The 23540-nt window shown below is 36.7% G+C and overlaps 1 protein-coding gene across 1 annotated transcript in view; it reads left to right on the forward strand.

Annotated features, from left to right (window-relative positions):
• CACNA2D3 (calcium voltage-gated channel auxiliary subunit alpha2delta 3) overlaps positions 1 to 23540 on the forward strand; it is a 455579-nt gene that overhangs the window by 330733 nt on the left and 101306 nt on the right. The window contains exons 15-17 of the mRNA XM_035558456.2: positions 5881 to 5952; positions 6750 to 6830; positions 11084 to 11158. Of these exons, the coding sequence (XP_035414349.1) occupies positions 5881 to 5952; positions 6750 to 6830; positions 11084 to 11158 (228 nt within the window). The remainder of the gene's footprint in view (positions 1 to 5880; positions 5953 to 6749; positions 6831 to 11083; positions 11159 to 23540) is intronic.

The raw sequence follows: 23540 nt of genomic DNA on the forward strand, positions 1-23540 counted from the left end.
TGGTGTATATGACAGAAGCCAGTCAAGTCTCATACATTGCTGGGGACTCCCAGACAGATGTGCTGGTCCTATCCTGTCAGAGGAAACAGCCAGACCAGTATTGGTCAATAGATCTAGTCTGACTGTTAGAATAGTGGAGATCACTGAGGTTTGAGAGAAATACATTTGGAGTAGAAGCACAGACTGATTGTATTTGTTAATGAAGGAAGATGCCTTCACATATGAACTGGCATAGGCAGTCTGTGTCCCCTCATAAAGGTATCTTCCTATTTGTCGTGGGAAATGTTGATTACAGCTCTCATCAGCTACAGTCCTTAATCAAAAAGAATCACCCAGAGAATGACCTAATTGCATTTGGGGCAGAAGAAACTGAACTGAACTTCAGGTTGTTTCTTTTGTTTTCTAAATGGTGACCACTGTGTTTTATGGGGAAGCCTATTTCTCCGTATTACGTTCCATGCTTGCAAAATAAAACATTCCAATTTTTTGAGGGATAAACAGTTTCTTGAAGAAAATGCCCGTGGAATTCCTGTGATAAGGTAAACTCGAGGGGTTGTTTTGAAATGTGTAAGGTTCATGTAAACATACTAGTTTGGCCTTTGGAAAAAGCAGGAACTTGTAGCTATTCCACAGGAAATAAATACCTAACAGTGTAAGGGGAAGTTGAAAGGACAAGCACTTAGTGCTGTACTGCACACACTCAAAATTCTGTATTTAGCATGAAGATGATTCCACTCTTCAAGTGGAGACTTGCTGATGTCAGATGTCTAGGATAGTTAGTGCTTTCATAAATATATATCTAAATAAATATAGGAAAGTATATGTAAATATAAATAATTATTCTGTAAATATAAATAAATAACACACGCATGCTCCAATTTGCCTTTCTTAAGAAATGATTCTACTTATTCTCTAAGAAAGTGAGTCTAAAATCTGTAATACGGTTAAAAAAAAAGTCATTTATTACATGTTTTTCCCACTGTTATTTTTCTGCCCAAAATTTATGGATACTTACATTTTTTTCCTTGTTTCATTTGGCTAATCATGAGTTCAGTGCTCACTGAAGCATCTGACAATGTTGCATCTCATTTTTTTTTAATTTTTTTTTTCTGTGCTGGTTTTCTTCTGTTTTCAGTAATTCAAAACCAAGAGTTTGAAGAAACTAGAGTTTACACCCACTTCTGAAAACCGCAAATATATTCTTTGAAAATTAAAAGAAACCTTGACAGGCTTGCCTATGTAGTTAAATTTAAATAGAACTAAATTCTAAGTTAGTGCACAGATGCTATCATTGGCTTAAAACTATTAAACTCTTTTTCAGTGATAACTTTATGGCAATATTTTCCCAATATTCCTAAAAAGATGACAGAATTCAATAGCTTTCTAGTATTTTCAGAGGCCTACTGAAATTAGATGCCCAAGTCCTGGTGGAGGTCAGTGGCATTTGGAAACTAAACATCCTAAAGTTTTTTTGGGCACTGTGTCCCTAGGAAATGCCAGCAATAGCCAAATACATATATGTATGTATATATATATATATATATATATATATAATTTGAGACTGTTTTTGTACTATTCCACTAATTTTGATTTGGTTCCATCTTATGCCCTCCAGACTGTTGTGATGAATAAGGGAAGTGTTCAGGTGTATTTGAATACTGCTTCCTGTATTGTTTAATCTTATAGCAAAAGATGCTAAGCAATAAAATGTTTTAAAAGGCATATACCTTTTCCTTAGTTTACAGCTGTTGGTAGCCTCAAGTGTTGGAGCTTGCCAGTAGAATTTTTATTTTCCTGCAGGGTTGGAGGTGAAGCAGTTTTTATTTCCTTGTCTTTTGCTTGATATTACATAACCTCTTGAAGGAAATCAAAATGTAATTGATATTCTGCTTAATAAGTAAGAGACAGGGCTTTAATGCCAGCCAGAACCTGTGTGTGTTGTCTAATATGGTGTCCCAGGTAAAGAATAGCTTTGACACTTCTTAGGGAGTAGAGAAACTGAAAGAAGCTTGATTTGTTAATATTTTGATGTGTAAAGAAGTATGATTAAGCACTGGAAAGAACAGTATAGGAACAGAGGGAGAGAAAAGAAATGTAGGATTTTCTGTGAGAACAGAACGAGAATTCAAAACAGTGTGCTGGAGGAAATGTGAGTTATTAGTGGCTCGCCATCATATTAATTTAGATGAGGTCGCAATATTTGGGTGGAGCCTTGGTCCAAATTAACCCTTATCTGTGAACAAAATGGATCTGCCAGCAGCATTTTGTTTCAGCAGAAACCATATACATAACTAACATAATACTGTGTGAGTATGATTTTGTCAAACCTTACTCTGTTTCCTATGAACCCTGCCATCCCCCAGAATACGTGGGGGTTAGTAAAGATGAACCCAGTAAGCTTAGCATGTAGCTTTAAACCATTTTGAATCTCAGAGGGAGGAATAATTATGCCAAATAAAGCATGTCTTTATAAAAATGGCTGTAACCGTTAGTAGGTTTCTCCTAAGAGCCTGGAGGAACAAAATTGGATAAGGTATAGCCTGTTTAGAGATTGAGATTAAATTTGTGTTGCCTCAGGTTTCAGTCATTCCCAAGGACCCTCCACTGTATGCAACTTGTAACCACCCATCTGGCGATGTTACTTACTGGATTATATTGAGATTAGTATCATTCTGCATATTTGCCAGCAACACTAAAAAAAAAAAAAACTGTTTCTGATGTGTACATGAGTTATTTGTTAAGTGCTTAGAAGCATGCATATTGTGCTTATGGAAGAAAAAGAAAGTCATGTTTCAAGAGGTTTCCTGTAAGAAATGTTTTTTCTTCAGTATTTTTTTCTTCAGTATTTTCTTTCTTGCATGCCTACATAATTATTTTCTGAGCCTATGACTGTGATGTCCAGTAGATAAAATTGGGAATCATAAGGATTACCTACATATTCTTTTGTGGAGAAGAATAATAAATGAGTAACCAAAGAATTTATTACTCTTACTATTTATTGCACAATAATATGGACTTCTGAAATAAGTACAGTCACTTAGAAACTTTGTTTATATGTTATGATTTTCTGAATTTGATATTTAACATTTTTCATTAAACATTAGTTTCTAATTAAGTATTTGCTGGTGATACAAATAATAATAATAATCTAGCTAGTACTGAGATATCAGTGATGCATGCTCATTCTGAATGTAAGGAATATAAGATTTTTTTTTAGTGATTAGAGAATGCTTCTGGTTTTATTTAATTTTTTTTCTCAGAATTACTAAATTTTTCAAACACTTGCATAAGCTATCAGAAAGTTCTGTTGTATGTAAGAAATTGTCAGACTTAAAAAGCGACAATGCAGAATTCCTAGATCATGGCTTCCTTTGCAGTTTATTCACTGATTCTAGCATAAATTGCCTAAGCAGAAATACCCAGTGGCTACCATTCTACTATTTCAAAGTATTTCTACTAAAATGTCATTGCTCAGGGAATAAATTTGTCTTCCTCCCAGGAGATAACTCCTCAAAATCTAATAATTTTTGTGAAGCAAATACTGGAGCATAAGTTGGTAACTTGGTGAAATATCCCAAATACATGTCATCTATCATCCAGTTATTTGCTGATTCCACTTAAAGAAGTGGCCAACTTCCTGCTCATCCTACCAATCTCCTCCCTCTCCTCCCTAAAAAAAAAAAAAAAAAAAAAAAAAAAAAAAAAAAAAAAAAGACTGTACTTCTATGAAAATGATTGCATTAGCCAACCCTTACAGTTGCAGATATCATAATTATGGGGCAATCATTCTCTGCATGCTTCCATAGTTACTTTTGAGAGTTAATGATCTATTCTCTTTGAATTTTCCAGGAACTCCAGACTGTTCTTTTTCCCCCTTTTAAAGAATTTCAAACACCCTAAAACTTTACTGACAAGTCCCTTGGCTGGAATCCTATCTGATAAATTGTTTCTAGCAATCTCTTGAGAATGAGTGGGCCTGTTGTAAAATAATACCATAATGACACATGACAAATATATAATGTCAGAGATGAACAACCCTGGGCAATCATATAAAATCTCTAAACGCTCCAAGATGTCACCCCATAATCAGCAGAACGCTTTTTCACTTCCTGGTGTACATGTGTTCAGGACTGTTGAACATCATATCGCAGAAGGCTCCTCTCCATACAAATCACGTCAATGTGCTTGAATGTATGACTCTGGCCAAAGAGAGTAAATTCTTAGCCTAGTTCAGCTGCTTTTGGTGCAACCCCTGGACTCTCAGTGTTTTGTTGGGTTGTTTTTCTGTGTGCTTGTTTTTTAATAACTTACTATTGTTTAACAGATCAAGGATCATAGGGGGACTAGAAATATCTATACTTAATAAAATGAAAGCTAAACAAATTAAAATAAAAAGTTAAAAAAAAAAGTATGGTCATGAGCTTGTTCCACCTCATGTTCCTATTGATTCCTTATCAGATACAAACCTTCTTGATCCTAAAACCCATTTGTTTTTGTCTGATGTCTGCAAACATTCCTCCTCACCATGAGACAGTGCCATGCTTCTGGAAACATAATTGTTTGGGAAACTGAAACCCTCCTCTGGTTTCAGAGACTGGGGGCTGCTGTAATGTTCTAGATTTTACTTGTCTAATTTATTAATGTGAAACATGCTTCAGAAATATCTTGGTCATAACGTATGTTTTTTGTGTTCTGAAAATTTGGACAGTTGATAGCTGTTGCTTCATTAAAAAATAAAATAAAATTGTTAGAAAAAAAAATATCAAAGTAGCACCGATTCTCAAAAATGAAAGTGTTATAAATACTGCCTGAGTACAGATGATGTGATACTGATGGAGAAGCAGTGAGAGAGTATCACTGTTGCAATTGGGCTTGCCCCTCACCTACGAAGTTCCTCAATAAGATTGTCTCTCTTGCCTTGTGCATTTGGCTAAACACAGATGCAACTTAGCAGAACTAAATTATGCTTATGAATCTCCAGTTGTGATTATAACTGGATATGACATAGTTTTAAATGCAGGATAAGCCTCTTCAATTTTATGTCTTCCCAAACTATAGGGGCAGAAAGTATTTAACACTAAATCTGAACTTCCTGTGTGAGTTATCTTTCATATGTAGATGATGAGGATCTACAAGTACACAGAGCCGTGCTTGTCCTTCTTTGAGCATCACAGTTAACCATTGCCTGAGGGCAAGGATGTGATCTGGCCAGAGGGCATGAAGACAGAATAGTCTGAGCAATGTCACTTGTGGCCAGTGATAAGCATTCTGCCTGTTTCTCTTGAATGGAACCAAGGTCAGGAGATCTGTTTCCTCCCTAAATTGAAGAAATACATTGAAACCTGATGTGCACCATCAACTAATGCTTCATGCTACCACTTAGTCCAGCAAACTGAAACTGGACGGAGCAAAGATGCTCCTGGCTGTCATCCTTTCCGCTGCCATGTTAGCTGATGAGATCTCAGTCTGGACCAGAAGGAAAGTGCATGCAACTCATGACCTCTTGCTGGGAGAAAACAACCTGAGGCAATTTTGGCAGAGCTGACACTGGGAAGATGTGGAACGGAGCTCCAGCTGCTTTGCTACTGCACATGCTGCTTCCACAATCCACATTTCAGCCCCTTCGTATCCCTCATGGGAAAATCCAATAAGAATGAAGATGAGGCATCTTTCCTGACCATACAGCTGGTGGGGTGGACAGAGCTGGTATCAATGAGATGGGGCACGGTGGGGCTGGACTGACTGCAATTCTAAATACATAAACATCATTTATATAAATTGCCTAATATCATTTAAAATGAAGAAAATGTAATCGAATAAATGCAATCACATGTAATTATTCCTTAGTTCTTAGAGAGAATATTTCTTTTTCAAATATAGCTTGCTGACGATCAGGGATTGGTGTTGATGACGACTGTCGCCATGCCGGTATTTAGTAAGCAAAATGAAACTGTAAGTACTCGGACTGTTTCTGCCATGAGATAATAGGGTGACTACATGGAAGGTGATTTGGGGGACCTAACAAGGTTTTACTCTGCTCTCATAAACTGTATTCTTTTCTTCTTTTTCTGTCTGCAGTTATTATCCCTTTGTTAGCATTAACATGTGCACAAATAATCACAAATACCTATACTCTAGAAACTGTAATGAAATAATGAAACCATATGTCTAAGAGAAAAATCTCAGATGGTGCTGGGTCTTAGTGTCTTTTTTCTTCTGTATTATCTTCTTACAGCAAATAATCTATATATTTTTTCTTCTTTGCACTGTTATGCTTCTATTGTGTAGATCCAGAATTTAATTACTCATGTGTCTATGTTATGTATATATCTGTGTACTTTTTTTTTAATTTAACATGTTTAAGAAAATTATATGTACTTTCCCCTTAATGCTTAATATTTTTCTTTTGTCTACCAAGTGACAGGATAAATTGGGAGTGAAGGGAATAACACATTTTTAACATTTTTTTTTCTTGTTTAGAAACTATTTTGCATGAGGAAATTTTCTGTTGAGGGACTTAAAAACTATTGAAAGTTTGCATGCCTTTTCTATTTGAATTGCAGATGAAGTAGAAAGGAGCACTATTACTGATTAAATGACTGTTTGATCAGATGACCCGCACCAGTCTCTGCTGTCCACACGTTTCAGATAATCTGTTTGCTTCTGCAGAGTAGCTGCGATGTGAAATTAGTGGTGGGAATGTTCATTATTAGCATGGTTCTGAGTGCATGTTTTATTGTTCTTTTCAGAGATCCAAAGGGATTCTCCTGGGAGTAGTTGGCACAGATGTCCCAGTTAAAGAGCTTTTAAAAACTATTCCAAAATACAAGGTAATTCACAAACGATGATATGTCCTTTATGCACAGTATAATATGTGATATATTATTTATTTAGCATGTTAATTTACGTATGCAAATTTACTAGCATATGGAGGATAGAGGGCAATTCTATATTTCTTCATAGCTGTGTATTGTCTGGTGGCTAAATATCATTGGTCCTGAGGTGAAGTGCAGTTTTTAATACGAGAATTAATGTATGGCATCATCTTCAATTTTTTGCAGATCACAGTGTACACTAGAAGGTAATATATATCAAGTGTCATCTTTAATAAAATCTATGAAGCAATTCGACCACACAATATAACCAGAATACCACACAAAATAACAAGGAAGTCACGGAAACCATTCAAAAATCATGCCTTTAGGAATCCTGCCTGTGTGTAGCACTTCCTGTCCCAAATTATTCTCCATGAATTAAAGCAAGCAGCACATTTCAGGAATCTGAGCAGGTTCCTGTCCAACCAGACTAGTGGTTCCATCTCTCCTATCCAGTCTTTTTTAGATATTTTTCCAAAGTCAAAGACAACTCTACTATAATTTTGTTAAAAAACAATTATGATAAAAGTTTGCAAAACTTCCTGCACTTCATCCATTGTGAAACATTTGTAACCTGGTAAAAGTCAGTTTCAAGCACATGCAAATATTTAATTTATTTTAATTTAAATTTGATACAGCACATTGGTATTTCAGTACATCTGTATCTCTGAAATAGTTGACTGTAGTCCTGTTTTAGTCACAAATGAAAATTAAAGGAATTTCTGGTTAAATTCCAGTGGACAAGTAAGCACATAATATGGTACTGTAGGCAGCCCTTACTAGAGAGGCTAACCATTGGAATAGCTACATTTTGACATGTACCTGTACTGAGCATAAATTTGTCTGTCATACTTTCCTTGTAATTAGCTGCCATGTTCTCATTTAATGATTTCTAAAAGTGGGGAGGAATAAGTTGACTTATGAGTGCCTTTGAATATTCCTACATGTTTTTGTATATAATTCTAGTTAGGAGGGAGGAAAAATCTATCCTTTTTAATTCTAATTTTAATACATTAGCAATTACCAAATGATTTTGTAGATCAATATGCAATAACTGGATAGTTGTAATTAAATTAGATTTTGATTTTAAAAAATGCATAAAATACTGATGGTAATATTGATAAGGGTGTTTTGCAAGAATTTCTTGGGACCTGGATCCCACTGGGCTAGGCACTACGCAAACACAGAACAGAAATGTTGTCCCAGCTGGATAAAAGCTTTCAGTCTATGGGGAAAGGCATCAGATGACTACTCATTGATACCAGGATGTGGTGAAGAGAGGCACTGTGTATCAGGATAAATTACAGAACAGTCTCAGCGCACAAAACACTGCAGGTAGTTTACGACAACTTAAATTATACCTTTTAAGTATACAGAATCAGTAGAAGGTGGCAGAGAAGGGGGCATGTGTAAAATTACATGTGTAAAATCTGGAGCTATGAAAATAATCCTTGGAGCAGCCTTCCAAGGAACTATGGGTGGAGCAAGCTTCATTTGTAGTGGAAAGGAAGAACAATGTTGTAGTAACTGCAGGTACAATTGACGAAAGCCTGTCTCTTCATGGCTGAATGGAAAAGGCCAAGTCATAGAGATGTTATTTAGAAGGCATTTGTGAGATTTGGATGTATTCTGAATACAAGAACATAGAGTGTGAGGCCTGAATAACAGGTATTGGAGCAGATTTATTCAGAGTGATTCAGAAAAGAAGATAGGCAAGGAGATTATAATTTCTGTTTTTTTCATATGATATTATAAAAGACTTAGTTTTCTGAGGAAGTAATATATGATCCTCGTTCTGAATATGAGACTATTTGAAGGAACATATTTCAGAATGTAATGCAAGAGAAGATTATTACAAGAGGCACCAATATCATGCAATACAGTTAAGTTAGTGAAATCGTTTGAGTTATAACTTCCAGTCTCACATACCATAAACATTTCTGAACAATAAAAAGACCATGCAATTTCAAGAGCATAATCACCCCTGGGACCCATTCCTGTAGAGGCAGCATGTGAAATAAAATTCACACAGGGATATAAAATGATCGTTTGGAAATAGAATTCTGCTGACCTGGAATTCTCTCAGCTTGGATGAGATGTATTTTATGCCGAGGAAGATGAATAATAACAATGAGCTATTTTCAGCAGTAATTATCCAGACTAAACTTCCCCAGATGTCAGTGGGAGTTTGTTCTCAATAAGGTAGGGCTGGATTTAGTTTTCATGTGGCATTCTTACAGCAGTTACAAAAAGTTTTTCGTTTCTGAATCAGTCTGTCATTTAGAAAGGGAGTTCAAGGTTTACAATTGCAATACTGCTGTAAGCAGTACTCTCTCTCAAACCAAAGCATTTTATGTGCAAAGAGTGTACAGTTTCACAGATTGCACAATACACAATAAAATGCTACCCTTGGAGTCCTGGTATGCTTCAAACAGGCAAATATTTTTTTCTTACGAAGTATGCCACCCACATTTGTTTCCTTACCTGACTTCCAGTGCTTGGACATCATTCTGCAGTTATCAACACAGACAATTATACTCAAGATCTGATATTTAGCCAACAGCTAGCTTGCTTGTCATACTATAATAGGTAAAATATGTCCACTGTTAATATTTTGGTTCTCCTTCCTTTATGAAGAGATGCCAAGAACATATCACCTTCTATTACTTTCACTGAAGTTTGTTGCTTTAGGAAAACTGCTAATTTACTAAACAATCTTCTATACAACAGACACAATTGACCATATACAATCATTCACAGAAAGACATGGTATAAATCTACCTGGCATGTTTTCTTTATGACCTTGCCATAATGTCCTCCTCTGTTGTATATTCCCAGAAGATTATGGAAGCCCACAGACTTGCTGTCCTACTTAGCTTAGAAAAGCTTCTGACTTGTCAACCTTTCTCATGTTGCTTTACGCTGGACAAATTCTTGAGGACCCACTTCATCAAAGCATTTAAGAATCAACTGAAGTGTAAAAAGAAAAAAAAGAAAAAAGTGCTTATAATTAAACCACTTCGTTAATCACATTGATGAATAAGGACGGTTTGTTCAGCCAGATCATTGATAGGGAAGAATTATGTTTTCAAAAGTTTATTTCTTAGTAGGAGAAATGCGAAGCAAATACCAAAGCAAGATATGTCTGGGTTGTGGGTTTTTGTTTGTTTGCTTCGTTTTGTTTTGATACCTCAACAACAAATTATGATGCTTACGTGAAGATATAGTGAGTGAAACAGAATTACATTCGCCATGAGCAGTTTAACAAGTGCATGGGTCATTGCTTCTGAAGCAAAAAGAACTGAGTGAGAAAGCATACATAGCAAGGTGTACATTCTTGGCATGGTAGAAGTCAGTTACACACTGAACCTGCAGAAAGATTCCATATTATCATCACGTTTATGCTAAGAAGGGATGTTCGAATGACCACATGAATGATTTGAAGGTACATTTATTGCAGTCAGTGGGTGCAACCAACTGTGTAATAGGCATATTGTTAAAAGGGTAGTATTGTTATTTAAATAAGTACAGTGCTAAATTTGATTACATATTCCGTTAGGCCTCATAAAGCATTTCATTGCTCTCAAATGACCTCCCATAGTTCCACTCGGTACGAATATGTAAATTACATGATTTTTTTAGTAGAAGTATGCCTTTTTCTGTGTCTCTAAATGAACTTGAATTAACAGAGAGGTAAAATGCCCGTAAGGCTGGTAGATGTAAATATCACATATGGCAGGCCACTGCTTGCTCAGTGTAGCCATACATCTAGTTTCATTGATTTAAATGATTCCTCTCTAACACCATTTATGAAGTGAAGTAAGCTGAACCTACTCACTGCTGGGAATGTGTGAATTTACTAAATGTCAGCACACCTCTACTTTGGCAAATGTTGTATGTGACGTGCTATGGTGTCTCATATATATGTATCTAACTAATTCACTCCAAGGTACATAGAAGTAAGTGCAGTAGATAGCAAAGTGTGTGTGACATTCTAAAATTGTGCTATATGCTGAATTTGTCACAATGACAGGTTCTTATTTTCAAAAATGTCAAGGATCAAAGTTCTGCATATATTATAATGAAATACTGTGTGGGCTTTAAGAATGCCAGTTTTAAGCCCTGGATAACTAAATGTTTTTCTTTTTTGTTTAAGAATTTACTGGAGACCGTGCTAATTAGCATTTCTTTCTCATTTACTCTTACAGTTAGGCATTCATGGATACGCTTTTGCAATTACAAACAATGGATATATTTTGACTCATCCAGAACTTAGGCCTTTGGTAAGAATACCGTTTACTTTTCTATTTTATCTAGATATACATGTTGCATTTGTTCTTCTTTTAGTGTGAAAAAGATAATAATCATTAAAAAAAATACAACGGGTGAGTTACCTTATAACTATACTATACTCTATAGCTGTTACTATATATAATGCTTTATAACACTTTATAATGCTTGGTAAGTTTACTTCTTGAAATGAAGGTTAGCATGAAAAAAAAACAACGAGAATAAATATACCAGTTGCTCTGCAAAGGAGGCAGGCCTCCATTGCTGAAAAATGGCAAAGCCAAAAATTGCTGTAATTATGTTCATTTTATGTTGAAACAGAATGCCGTAATGCTCTATTGCTGCGTAATAACCCCTATTTGTCATGTTAAAGTGTTAAAGCTAATTTAATATGTGTACATACATTTCAATAAAGCATATTTTTAAGCAAAATAAGGGCACAAGGGATTTTCGTACTAAAGGAGAAATAGCTGTAAATTTTGCCTTTAGTTTCCCTTATCATCATCTTTGCATTAATCACAGTAAGAAAAATAGAAGTGCCTGTTACGCAAATGTTTATCAGCCTAATACCCTAGAGAACTGGTAAATTCTTGATTGCATCATTGTTTAGGAACAGCACGTGCAAGTGTTCCATCACTATCAAATCTTAGTAAAGCATTGGTATTAATGATTCCACTGCTGTACACACATGGATGCCATATGTATTTCGTATGCAGGCACTTCAAGTAATGTCTGACTTCAACAGTATTTTAGTAGAAAACAAATATTAATGGGATGGATAATTTCATATAAAATTATTGAAAACCATGTTTTAAAAAATCATTAGCATATCCGATGTTTTCATTCATCACAAGCATTTTGTATTTCTAAGATTTGGGCTAGGAATTACACAATTAACATTTGTATTTGTACTTATTGTTACCCTATTTACTTTTAAACTGGAGTAATGAAAAGTTCAACACGGGGACTTTCATGGATGAATGGAAAAACTTGCTCAGTAACTTCACTGTAAAAACAGACAACTAGTCTAATAACAAAGGAGACATTATGGTATCTTTGAAGGAATTTTAAAGTAAATGGTTTCATTATTATTTTTCTTCTAAGAATATCACTTATGATTCTGGTAGAATTTCTTAACAGATATGGAAAGGAAGACAAGATCTGGTGAGAATTTGGCAAATAACTAAACAATAAGCAATACAATTTTCAGAAATGACTCTTGCAAATTAACCAGTTGTCTTATTTTATCATTTCAGTGGTGAGTCACCAAAGCTATATATCCAGGTGTAGACAGCTCAGATCCCAGTCAGTTAAGTTAGTGTGTTTCAGTGACCGTTTTTTGCTGAAATAGTCCTTTTACCTATACACTCCCTACAGATGATTTCTCATAACAATGAATTTGTATCCCCTTGTTTTATGGGAAGCAGAACCTCTGCTACCCAAACTATTAGGGAATATAAAACTTCCAACCTCAGCAGAAGCAGTTTACTCGTAAGGAAGATAGCAAGCTCTGAATTGATCCCAAAGCACTTTATCTCTTCGCCAAGATATCTTCTGTCTCTACAAGAGAGTAGAGACTATCTCTACAGAATAGTACATACTTCTGAAGTACATACTACAAGAATCTCCAGAACCCTATTACCAGCAGTGTCCAACATAAGATTCTTCCTGAGGAAGATGCAGGAACTGAGTAAGAGGATGTGGAAAAGCCTCACAGCAGTCAGCGTAACTTTTGAGTTTCAGATAAACTTCTGCTCATAAACATTTGGTTCTGATTTTTTAATGTTAAAGCCTCTTAGGGTGGATACTTCTGTTACCCATACTAACATACTCATTTTCGTCAGTCAGCTTGACTTCTCATAGTAATGATTTTTCCCATTGAAACTGTTTTATGCAGTTTTTATTTTTAATTCAGTTTTAAAATTTCATTAGAAAAAGATTTTATGAATATGGAAAGCAGAAGCTTGTAGTCTTATCATTTCTTTTCCGTTTCTTTCTTTGTGTAGTAATTTGTGATGGTTATCTAATTGAATCATTTCACCACAACAATCAACAAATATTTTAATCTCTTGCTGTAATGTTTTTCTACACTTACTTTTCTACATATTGTTGACATATTCTTTTTATCATTCTGACCTCTTATCTATCCTTTTTTTCCATGTTCTTCACTGTTCTGACTGAGGTTGGCCACTGAACTTTCTTTGGCAACTGTAGCAAAGAAGAGGCAGCAATAGGGGCTGTGATAACCTCTTTAGAGCACCTGGATTGTATACACAGAATTTTAGTGCACCTTCAGGTCTCTTCTGCACATCTTCACTACCTTGTTACCCCATCCATGTCAAGTGACTATTTGTGCAATTTTACTTTTAGCTCATATCCAGCTGTATCATAGACAAACTGGCTGCTCTTGGCTTGGACTGGTGTACGCTTCGTTAGGTTAAAAACTGGCTGGGTAGCCGGGCCCAAAGAGTTGTGGTGAATGGAGTTAAATCCAGTTGGAGGCCGGTCACTAGTGGAGTCCCCCAGGGCTCAGTACTGGGGCCAGTCCCAGTCTTTATCGATGATCTGGATGAGGGGATCAAGTGCACCCTCAGTAAGTTTGCAGACGACACCAAGTTAGGTGCGTGTGTCGATCTGCTCGAGTTTAGGAAGGCTCCGCAGGAGGATCTGGATAGGCTGGACCGATGGGCTGAGGCCAACTGTATGAGGTTCAACAAGGCCAAGTGCCGGGTCCTGCACCTGGGGCACAACAACCCCAAGCAGCGCTACAGGCTGGGAGATGAGTGGTTGGAAAGCTGCCTGGCAGAGAAGGACCTGGGAGTATTGGTTGATAGCCGGCTGAATATGAGCCAGCAGTGTGCTCAGGTGGCCAAGAAGGCCAACAGCATTCTGGCTTGCATAAGAAACAGTATGGCCAGCAGGGCTGGGGAAGTGATTGTCCCCCTGTACTCGGCTCTGGTTGAGGCCGCACCTTGAGTACTGTGTTCAGTTTTGGGCCCCTCGCTACAAGAAGGACATTGAGGTGCTCGAGCTAGTCCAGAGAAGGGCAACGAAGCTGGTGAGGGTTCTGGAGAACAAGTCTTACGAGGAGCGGCTGAGGGAGCTGGGATTATTTAGCCTGGAGAAGAGGAGGCTCGGGGGCGACCTTGTCACACTCTACAGGTACCTCAAAGGAGGCTGTAGCGAGGTGGGGGTTGGTCTATTCTCCCACGTACCTGGTGACAGAATGAGGGGGAATGGGCTAAAGTTGTGCCAGGGGAGGTTTAGGTTGGATATTAGGAAGAACTTCTTTACTGAAAGGGTTGTTAGGCATTGGAATGGGCTGCCCAGGGGAGTGGTTGAGTCACCATCCCTGGAGGTCTTTAAGAGACGTTTAGATGTTGAACTTAGTGATATGGTTTAGTGGAGGACTTGTTAGTGTTAGGTCAGAGGTTGGACTAGGTGATCTTGGAGGTCTCTTCCAACCTAGATGATTCTGTGATGCTGTGATTCTGTGATAACATAAAAATTCCTTAAAAGAGACAAAGTTATGAGCAGACTGACTAGATCTGATATTTGACTGTGCTGGCATTCTGTATGCAATGCTAGCATTCTTTGCTATTTGAAATATGTTAGACTAATCATGTTCATTATTCTTAGTGGTTAAAATGATTAAGTAAATGTTGTTTTGCTATTTTGTAAGCTTTTTATATTAACCTTTTTTTGTGTGTGAAATGCCAGTGTAGGGAGAGGTTGTCTTCAAAATTTTGCAGCTGTTGCAAAGGAAAATTTGATGGATTTGGTTTAGTTCATGATCAGTCACTACCCTCAATGTTTTTTCTTATCTCTGTATGTATGAAAATCCATGTATTTTTTTTATATCCCATTCTAAACTACATATAATGTATTTTTAATAGCATTCCCAAATTTTCATAATACTAAAATTGTGACATGGTTTTGATCCCCCCTATATATATATATATACATATATATATATATATATATTAATTAAATCCTCTGGTATCACAGGTACATCTAATGGCCTATATTCATTCGCAAGCCATAGGAATATATATTTGAAAGTTCCCTATCTGCATTACAAGAATTTGACAACATGCATGTGCTGCATTGTTTCTTTTTCTTCTGGCAAATTACTTCAAGGATTTTTCCAAAATAATAGTATCAATTCTTTATAGAATTGATATTTTAATAAACAAAAGGAAACAAAGTCCAGGAAAAGTGGATAGTTTAGACTGACAGAGGGTGGTATCTGATTTCCTTATTTCTGTTGTGGTGGCATGTTTTTATGAGGCAAAAGGTGGTTTTCTGTTACTATCCCTAGCCCCAGTATACATCTTGAAGGGCCTTATTTCATTACCTTACACAGGAGTCTCTCTAAAATCAGAACATTGGGCAGTAGCCCATAAACTGTCAACTCTATGGAACTCCTGGTGATATATTCATGGTCTGCTCATTTTACTTTTTGGAAGAGTCATTTTTACCTCTGGGTTCTGTCAGTAGTGCATAATGGGAGTCTTTTGTTGACTTCAGTGGAGTTTTTGAGAGTGAAGTGATTACTGGCCCGGGCCCTTAGATCAATATTACAGGCCCGAATCCTGATACCATTGTAACTAGTGGCAAACATTCCATGAAATTTGTGACAATAAGTATTTGAAAATAGGCATGTAGGAGTGGAATTGGATAGCTCACAAAATGTATTGCTTACACTCATTTTGATGGGTTGGATTTTACATTCAAGTATATTGATTACTGACTTGATCCAAGCTGGTTTATGTCACTGTTGTGCTTTGCTGTGGTGCTGTAAAGCCAGCGCACTACTCAACTCCTGAGCTGCTGGGCCCAGCGGCTATGTCTGTTAGTCCTGAAGCGGACATGCTTCTTTTTTAGGAATTGTCTTTTGGGACACTGAGCAGACAGGCATGATAGCAAACGCTTGCTGGGGATGGCTGTTTCCTGTTGCACCAGATTTTTATCTTATGCTGACCAGTACATTTAATCATTAAGCTAGCAACATTTATTACACTGATTATCCTGTTGGGTTTGTTTTAACGTGTTTTTCTTGGCAATTTTGTCTCATCTTTTTTTTTTTTTTTAATAATAAATTTGGCTTTCAGTTAGGATGAGTGGTTGCTTGGGCAGTTGATGGGAGTAACCACATATCGGAAGATGAGGAGGAAAGTGCTTTCTAAGGGTGAGGTACTTGTTGAGATGTAGGATAGTGACCGAAGATTTCCAAGGCAGTGCAGGAGAGTAGTTTTCACGAGTAGCTGTTGCCGTGGTGGACCCTAAAGAACTTCCAGATGCATTCTCCTCACAAAGCCATTACTAGAGGGATGAGTCTCGACAAACAACTTAATAAACCTTGACAACCAGGCACTAAGGAATCCCTTGGAAATTCCTTCTTCAATTATCTGATTGCGTGTAAATTGCCCACATGCTTCCCTTGCACGGAAACTCCTTTCTTACTCCTTGTGCCGCCCCCGGCCCACCTCGGCCCGCGGCGTCCCGCCGGGCTGCCAACACCCCTCTCTCAGCGCCGTCCCCGGCCGCTGTCGGTACCGGGCCGGGAGCTGCGAGCAGACAGGCCCAGCCCCGGCACCAGCCCTGGCCCTGACGGGACCAGGAGCGGGGCGGCGGCGGGGGGCGGTTAGGGGGCGGTGGCCGCCCCGCTGCGCTGCGCCGCGCGGTAGCCGCCATGAGGTGGCGCCGCCGGACCGCCCGGTGGGACGGCAGCGAAGGGCAGGGGGTTCCTCGGGAAAGTGCCGTGAGCAGCCTTCGCCCTCCTCACGGTGTATTTCAGATTTTTGTTGTTGTTATTATTTTTTTAATTGTTTTTACACGTTATGCCTTTTTTAGGCTGCATTCCCTGTCACAAATGCACTGGTGATAATTCAAGAAACTGTAGCTGATGGCAGTGATATTTCAAGAAACATCGATAGTTCTGTATTGGAACGATCCTGTATGCTGCTTTTTGGTTAAAATCCCGTGTTTTTTACAGAGAGCAGTGTTTTTATTTTATATGGCACTATTTTAAATTGTATGCTACTGTGTTGAATCTCATATTCGATTTAAAACCATAGGCATTATGAAAAAAGTGAATTGTTTGGGAATTCAAAAGTGAATTTTGAGACTTTCGAAGCAGCGACTACACATGCTTGAAACGTGCATGAGGGCAAAGTTTTTCTTACTACTTTATATCACATTTTACTGGTTATTTTTCAGTGTTCTGTTAGCACTTGCAGTATGCTAGGTGGTACTCCATTAACTATTAGGATGCAAAACATATATATCATGACAACGTTACAGATTGTCAGTGAAATGGGCATACTGAAAGCAAAGGAAGGGTAATAAACAGATCCTGTGTACTTTTTACGTATGCTTAAAAACACCCACTGTATTAGTTGTGACTGATTGGTCCTTACTGTAGCTGTCACTGTGTGGTCTTAAATATAGGTGCCAGAGGAAGACTGCCTTCTGAAGAAAGTAGTAGGATTACAGAGAAATTAAAGAATGCCCGTGAATGAGTAGTGCCTGCAACAGTCACAGATTGACATCTTGGTGAATCTTAACTAGTTTTAGGGGTTTACACCGCTGCCTCTCTGTCATAATATTCGTGTCGTTTTCTTTGAATAACAGCAAGATCTATAGTAAATCTTGTGAAGTCTATGGCTTATTGATTCGTAGCTGGCAGTAGAATTTGTGTTTTGGTGCAGGGAATAAAGAAGGATTTTGATTTCTGTAATTACTACGTTCGTTTAGGATAGAATGCTCTAACTTTCTGTCCAAGAAGCTCAGGTCCCTGAATTAAAGAAAATATGCATTTAAAACAAATGCATCTGGTATGGAATCAGATTGTGTCTTTTACTCAGATTCTACATTTTTATTTTGCTAAAAGTAAGATTAAGAATGTGTTATAAATTACAGATTATAATATCTATCTATTAATATAATAACATTCATGATGACAAAGGATTTTATATTTTGGAGTTTAAATCAAAATCTTTTATCTCCCTGAGGAAACTGAGGCATCTGTTCATACTCTCAGTATAAACTCTGCAAGGATAATAGTTGTGGTGATTTTTCGAATGGCTGTATGTGAATACTCTTTTTATCACTGTAAACCAATTCAATTGACAAATTGCTTTTTTTAAAATGATGCACATCTTTATTTAATTTGAGCAATCTTAATTAGGAATGTTATACATAGAAATCAGAGCCTGTGTATATATTTTAATACCTTCAGTGAAATACATTGGCGGTTTAGTTGCCCGAGTAATTTACCATTTTAAACTTGTTGCCTGTCATGAGATATTGCATTTAGCTGAAGGACGTGGTATATTTAAAGATTGCTAGGCCAGTATTAAGTCTTTTGTAGCTTTAAATTCTGGGAAAATTTGTTTCTCCTAATATAGAAAAACAGAGAAATCTGAGTCTCAGGGGAAACATTAATGCCCCACTTAAGCAGTGTTAGCCTTTCATAAGCAGCAAATCTCATTTCTCTCTGGGGAGTCCCGCCTGGAACGTAAGATAACCTACACTTACCCTTGCTTTATGCAGCGACTCCATAAAACTCTACAGCTGTAGCTGAGAGCAGAATATTTGAATGATTTGAACAGTGTAAATGCCTCATGTTCATTTAACTGAAGAATTCAATCACTTGAATGCCAATGATTATTCCTATTGGAGTTTACATTTAAAAAAAGATAGCGCATCTGAATCCCTGTGAGAGCATTAAATTGCTATCTAATTAGAAGTGCAAAATTACATATATTTAAAAGATAATTAAAGGTTTGAAGGCTGTTGAATAACTGGTTGTACATCTAAATGAATCACTGAAAATTTGTTAGCAATATGTGAAGCTTTCTTTTATTCTTTGCTTTCGGCTTTGAAGTTAGGTATAACCGAGCTCATGGGTTTAAGTCTGGTAGTATTAAGATAAAGGCAGATGTTTTTAATTATTTCTACTCAAACCCCAAATAATTATAAGCAGCTGCCAGTTTTACATAATCCCAAATGATAAGGTCCTGAGAATGCAAATAAAATCCTAAATAGAACAGTTGTTTTTTTCAGTGGAGTAAACCACATACATGTTACATTGCTAGTCAACTGCAATCCACCTGAAAACGTGAGTTCAACCAACATACCCTTTTTCCAGTCTGTAGGTGTGTGACTTAAAGCTATTTTCTGTTGCTTTGCTTTTTACCTCCTGTTATATATTTCCATGTTGTTTCATTGATTTAAACATAAATACACTATTTGTAACATAATGTTACAAATTTGTAACAACAAATGTTATAATTGTAAGGAGACAACAATTTAAATACATGTGGCATGAGACTTATTTATTTATTTACATTGCTAGAAGGTTCTTCTGTGTACGTGGTATATTTGCTTGTTCCTACTTCTCTGCCTGGAAACTTAGAGTTCTCTTCTCTGTAGCAAATGACATAGCTCCTGTTGTCAGCTTTTATCTACAGTACTGCTGGAAATTTTATAGTGTGGCAGTTTTGCACTGCCATCTGGCATGAAAAATCAGTCCAAAATAACTGGTTTTCACTGCCAACTGTAACCTAGGAACTTCTGGATTAACGTCTTAAATAATAGGCTTATCATGAAAGTCAATCTTTGGAAAGAGTTGTTCTTCTTTTTTTCCTAAGAAAATCAAAATGTTACTTTATATATATATATATATGTATATTAAAATAAGGAACTTTGTACAGCACGCAACTTTTGTTTTTGACTGGACACCAATTAATGTTCTACAAATTTAAGATTAAGTGCAGATCAGTAAAAGACCATTTGAGGCCATAGAATAGATGCAAATCATGAAATAAAATTATCACAAGAGATGAGTCAGAATCATAGGGGCAGGAAAACAATTTGAATGAAATAAAGAGCTTAAAAGCTGAGCAGTAATGGTTTACGTTGAGGTAGAATGCAGCTTCACATGTATCCTGTGGCCAAATGTTTTGGAGCTATGTAGTGAATGGTGAATGGAAACTCATTTGCTATGGGTGATATTATATAAACAGGTGAAGCACTGAAGGGAATTTTTCACATTTTTTTAATGTCAGAGCAATAATCAGACTATTGAAGCAATCTCTTCCCTTTTCTTCTCATGTCCTTCCCCTATATATTGCCTTGTCCCATAGTATTTAAACTCAAAGCATTTTAGGGCAAGCGTTATTGTATTAATGGACCAATGCTGAAGGACTTAATCTATATTTGCAGGAATTTGTCATTTGGAATTATTAAAAACCTGCCTGAGAAGCAGGAAAGAAGTACCCCCTTTCCTTCCTTTCTGTGTGCAAATTATTAATTAAAATTAGTTATATATGCAAGCTCAGCAAAGCATATTTACATTTATTCGTCTCCTCTAAAAAAAGTGGGGATAATTCTTAAGTTCTATTTAAATTAATACATTATCCTAATTTTGAAGTACTAATCCATAAAGATGAAACTTAATCAACTGATGCTGCATCTTAAAACAGGAGGAGTGATTTTTTTTTTTTTTTTGTAGTTTCTGATTTCCTACTTTTGTACACTGGATAGTAGTTTGGGATGGAAGAGGTTTTTCCCTTGAAATTATTTTACCTCTTTAGCTTTTGGTGGTTGTTTGTTAGATACTTTCTTGCTATCATATTTTCTCACAGCTGATTCCACAAATGTGGCTAAGCAAGTTCACTGAAGTCTACTGACACTTCCAAGCAATTCAAAGTTGCTCTGACACTATCAGAGCAACTTATTCTCTCCTACCTCCCTGTTATCCAGATGGAGCACATCTGAGAAATTACTATCACCGTAGACCCAAGGCTTGCAGCTGTTAAGATGCAGTTTGCTCCTTCCGTGATCAGATTGCTACACTTTGACTTATAAACACGTGGCAGATCATATTCAGTGCAGATGGTTTGAGACTGTTCGTGTTAAAAAAGAAAAAAAAAATAAAATATCAAAGTGAAAAGTTTAATAATGGCACATGTAAATGGTTGTATAGGGGGTGGTGTAAAAATGTGATTCAGTCTTTAAGCAGTACACGTCACACATTGTTTGAATCATCCAGTCCTATAACAGTTTGGCCAAGCCTCAAATAAAAGATACTGCGGAAGATAAAGCTCATTCTGATTACCAAATAAAATGATTTCCCCTGTTCCTTCCACAAACAAAAGAATGTTGGAGCTAACATTTAATTCTGGGCAGACTAAAAGATTCTTTATTTGCAGTCCAGATATTTAAAATTTTTCAGTGGCTATCTTTTTTTTTTTTTTCTTTCCTAGGGTTTAACTACTATATAATATCACCAGACATTTTATATTGGCCAAAGTAGATTAAAAGCACACAGTTTAAATCTAGTTCTTTTCCTCATGCATTTAAATCAGTGCAATTTGGTAGAACTCCTAGTTTCTATGTTTCCCAATGGGTCCTTTACTAATTTGTTTCAGTGCTTTATAGTAATCTTGCAAATGGGATTGGCTTCAGCCTTCAATCAGTATTTCATAGTACACCCAGGAGTCTCAGACAGAGATAAAAGTGAAGGTAGATTCAGTATGCTACCAGAGAAAATGGCATAGGTGAATGCCATTTTTAAAAGCTGGTGGATTGCTTCCGTGTCCATGAATAACTTTTACTGAGAAATTAGAATAGTAATAGAACTAGAACAAAACTAATGAATGGTCTGTTGAACAGTAATATGAAGGACTCAGTTATATTTTAGGGCCCAGTTACATAAGGATATGTAAATTCACTGCAGGGAATAATGTAATAATCTTCATGAAGAACACATGTAAGTAAAGTTACCCACGTGTACAAATAATATCTTTTTTTTTTTTTTTTTTATCAGAACAAAATCTCCCTGATGGAAGTCATTTTTTACGTTTTCTCTGCATCCTTTCCCGAACTATATCATGAACACTCTTCACATATTGAAGTCCTGTGTAGGCAACTAAACACTAGTCCCCCCAAAGTGTAATAACTGAATGAGGGGTTAGGCTTCTCAGTACTTTGTTACTTCCTGTTCTAAATGTGGTTTAAGATCTGTGCTTTCAGTTTGAGTGCTTATGAAGTCTACCCCTTGCTTAAGCATTTGGATTTTGGCTTTCTTTCTGTTTCTCTGACATGGAGATACTTCTTATTCTGTCTTTGCTGCAGAACTTTGTTTTGTCCAGCTCTTTATTTAGTTTCTTTTGGATTTTGTTTTTGCTCTTTGCATGCAAGGTATGGAATCTATATGATTAAAATAAATAATTAAAAAATTAACATAATCAATATGATGCAAATTATTTGCTGTACATGTGAAGCCCACTTCTGCTGTCAGACGCACAACATCAACTCCTATTGTCATAAGTAAGGTTTTGCATATGTGTCTGAGAACGCAGCACATCCCAGAAGCCCTTCAGCGTCTGTGAGTAAGGATGCAATTAAACATTGGAATCAGGACAGGAGTTATTTCACATTTGTTCTACTCAAATGATCCCAGTTAACTTCTATGTAACACTTTTCAGCTCTCAGAATTTCAGAGCTTGACTGCCACCATTTCTAGACAAGTAGGAATAAATCAGACCAAATCTTTACTTGATTAATAGGTACAGCCCCAGAGAGTTACTCCTGTTACATAGTTACTCCTTGTAGACATTAAAGATAATACAGGTATAGCTGCAACCACAGTGAGAGGTTTACAGAACATAGAAAGATACAGAAATCAAGCCTTACTAATGTACCAGATGTTATCCTCTGATTTTTTATTCTTGTGAGATTTAACTATGGTAGCTTCAAAGTTTTGTGTTTCTGTACTTGGGTTTTGTTATCTCTTCAGGTATCAGAGTGAAGTCATGTAGCAAGAATTAATCAGAGCACTGAGCTGCTTGAATTCATGATCTGGTATATGAGCATGTGCTGAAATGAGTAATTCTTTGTCTCTTTACCCATCTGTTGAATAGCATCAGCCCAGAAGTATGCTAGTTGTTATGAGAATGCTAACCTCTAGCACGGGGGCAGGAAGACTACGTGAAATTACTCTTCAATTACATCCACATGAATTGTTAGAACTCAGTCTAAGAGTTACAGCAGCAGAGTTGCTAAGAGTTTTTGTTACTCAAAAGAAGAAATGAGGATTCAGAATTTTATCCCACATAGGTTCCCCAGAGAGTAATCTGTAGAAATAATTGGAGTATCCCTTTTTTTTTTTTTGAGCAAAAATCAAATCTGTGCTAGAGAAATATTACTGTTCTACCAATATCTCAAAATCTCTTTGTGATTACAATTCAGCAGTCAACATTTTTCGCTGTTCTTAAAGAAGAGTTTGTCATGCCTGTTTTTACGTACTGTGACCCTACAAAGTCAGCTGTGGAATTCACATGAGAATCATTTAATTTAGAGAGG

The sequence above is a fragment of the Cygnus atratus genome, chromosome 10 (assembly GCF_013377495.2).
Source record: "Cygnus atratus isolate AKBS03 ecotype Queensland, Australia chromosome 10, CAtr_DNAZoo_HiC_assembly, whole genome shotgun sequence".
Classification (NCBI taxonomy): Eukaryota; Metazoa; Chordata; class Aves; order Anseriformes; family Anatidae; genus Cygnus; species Cygnus atratus.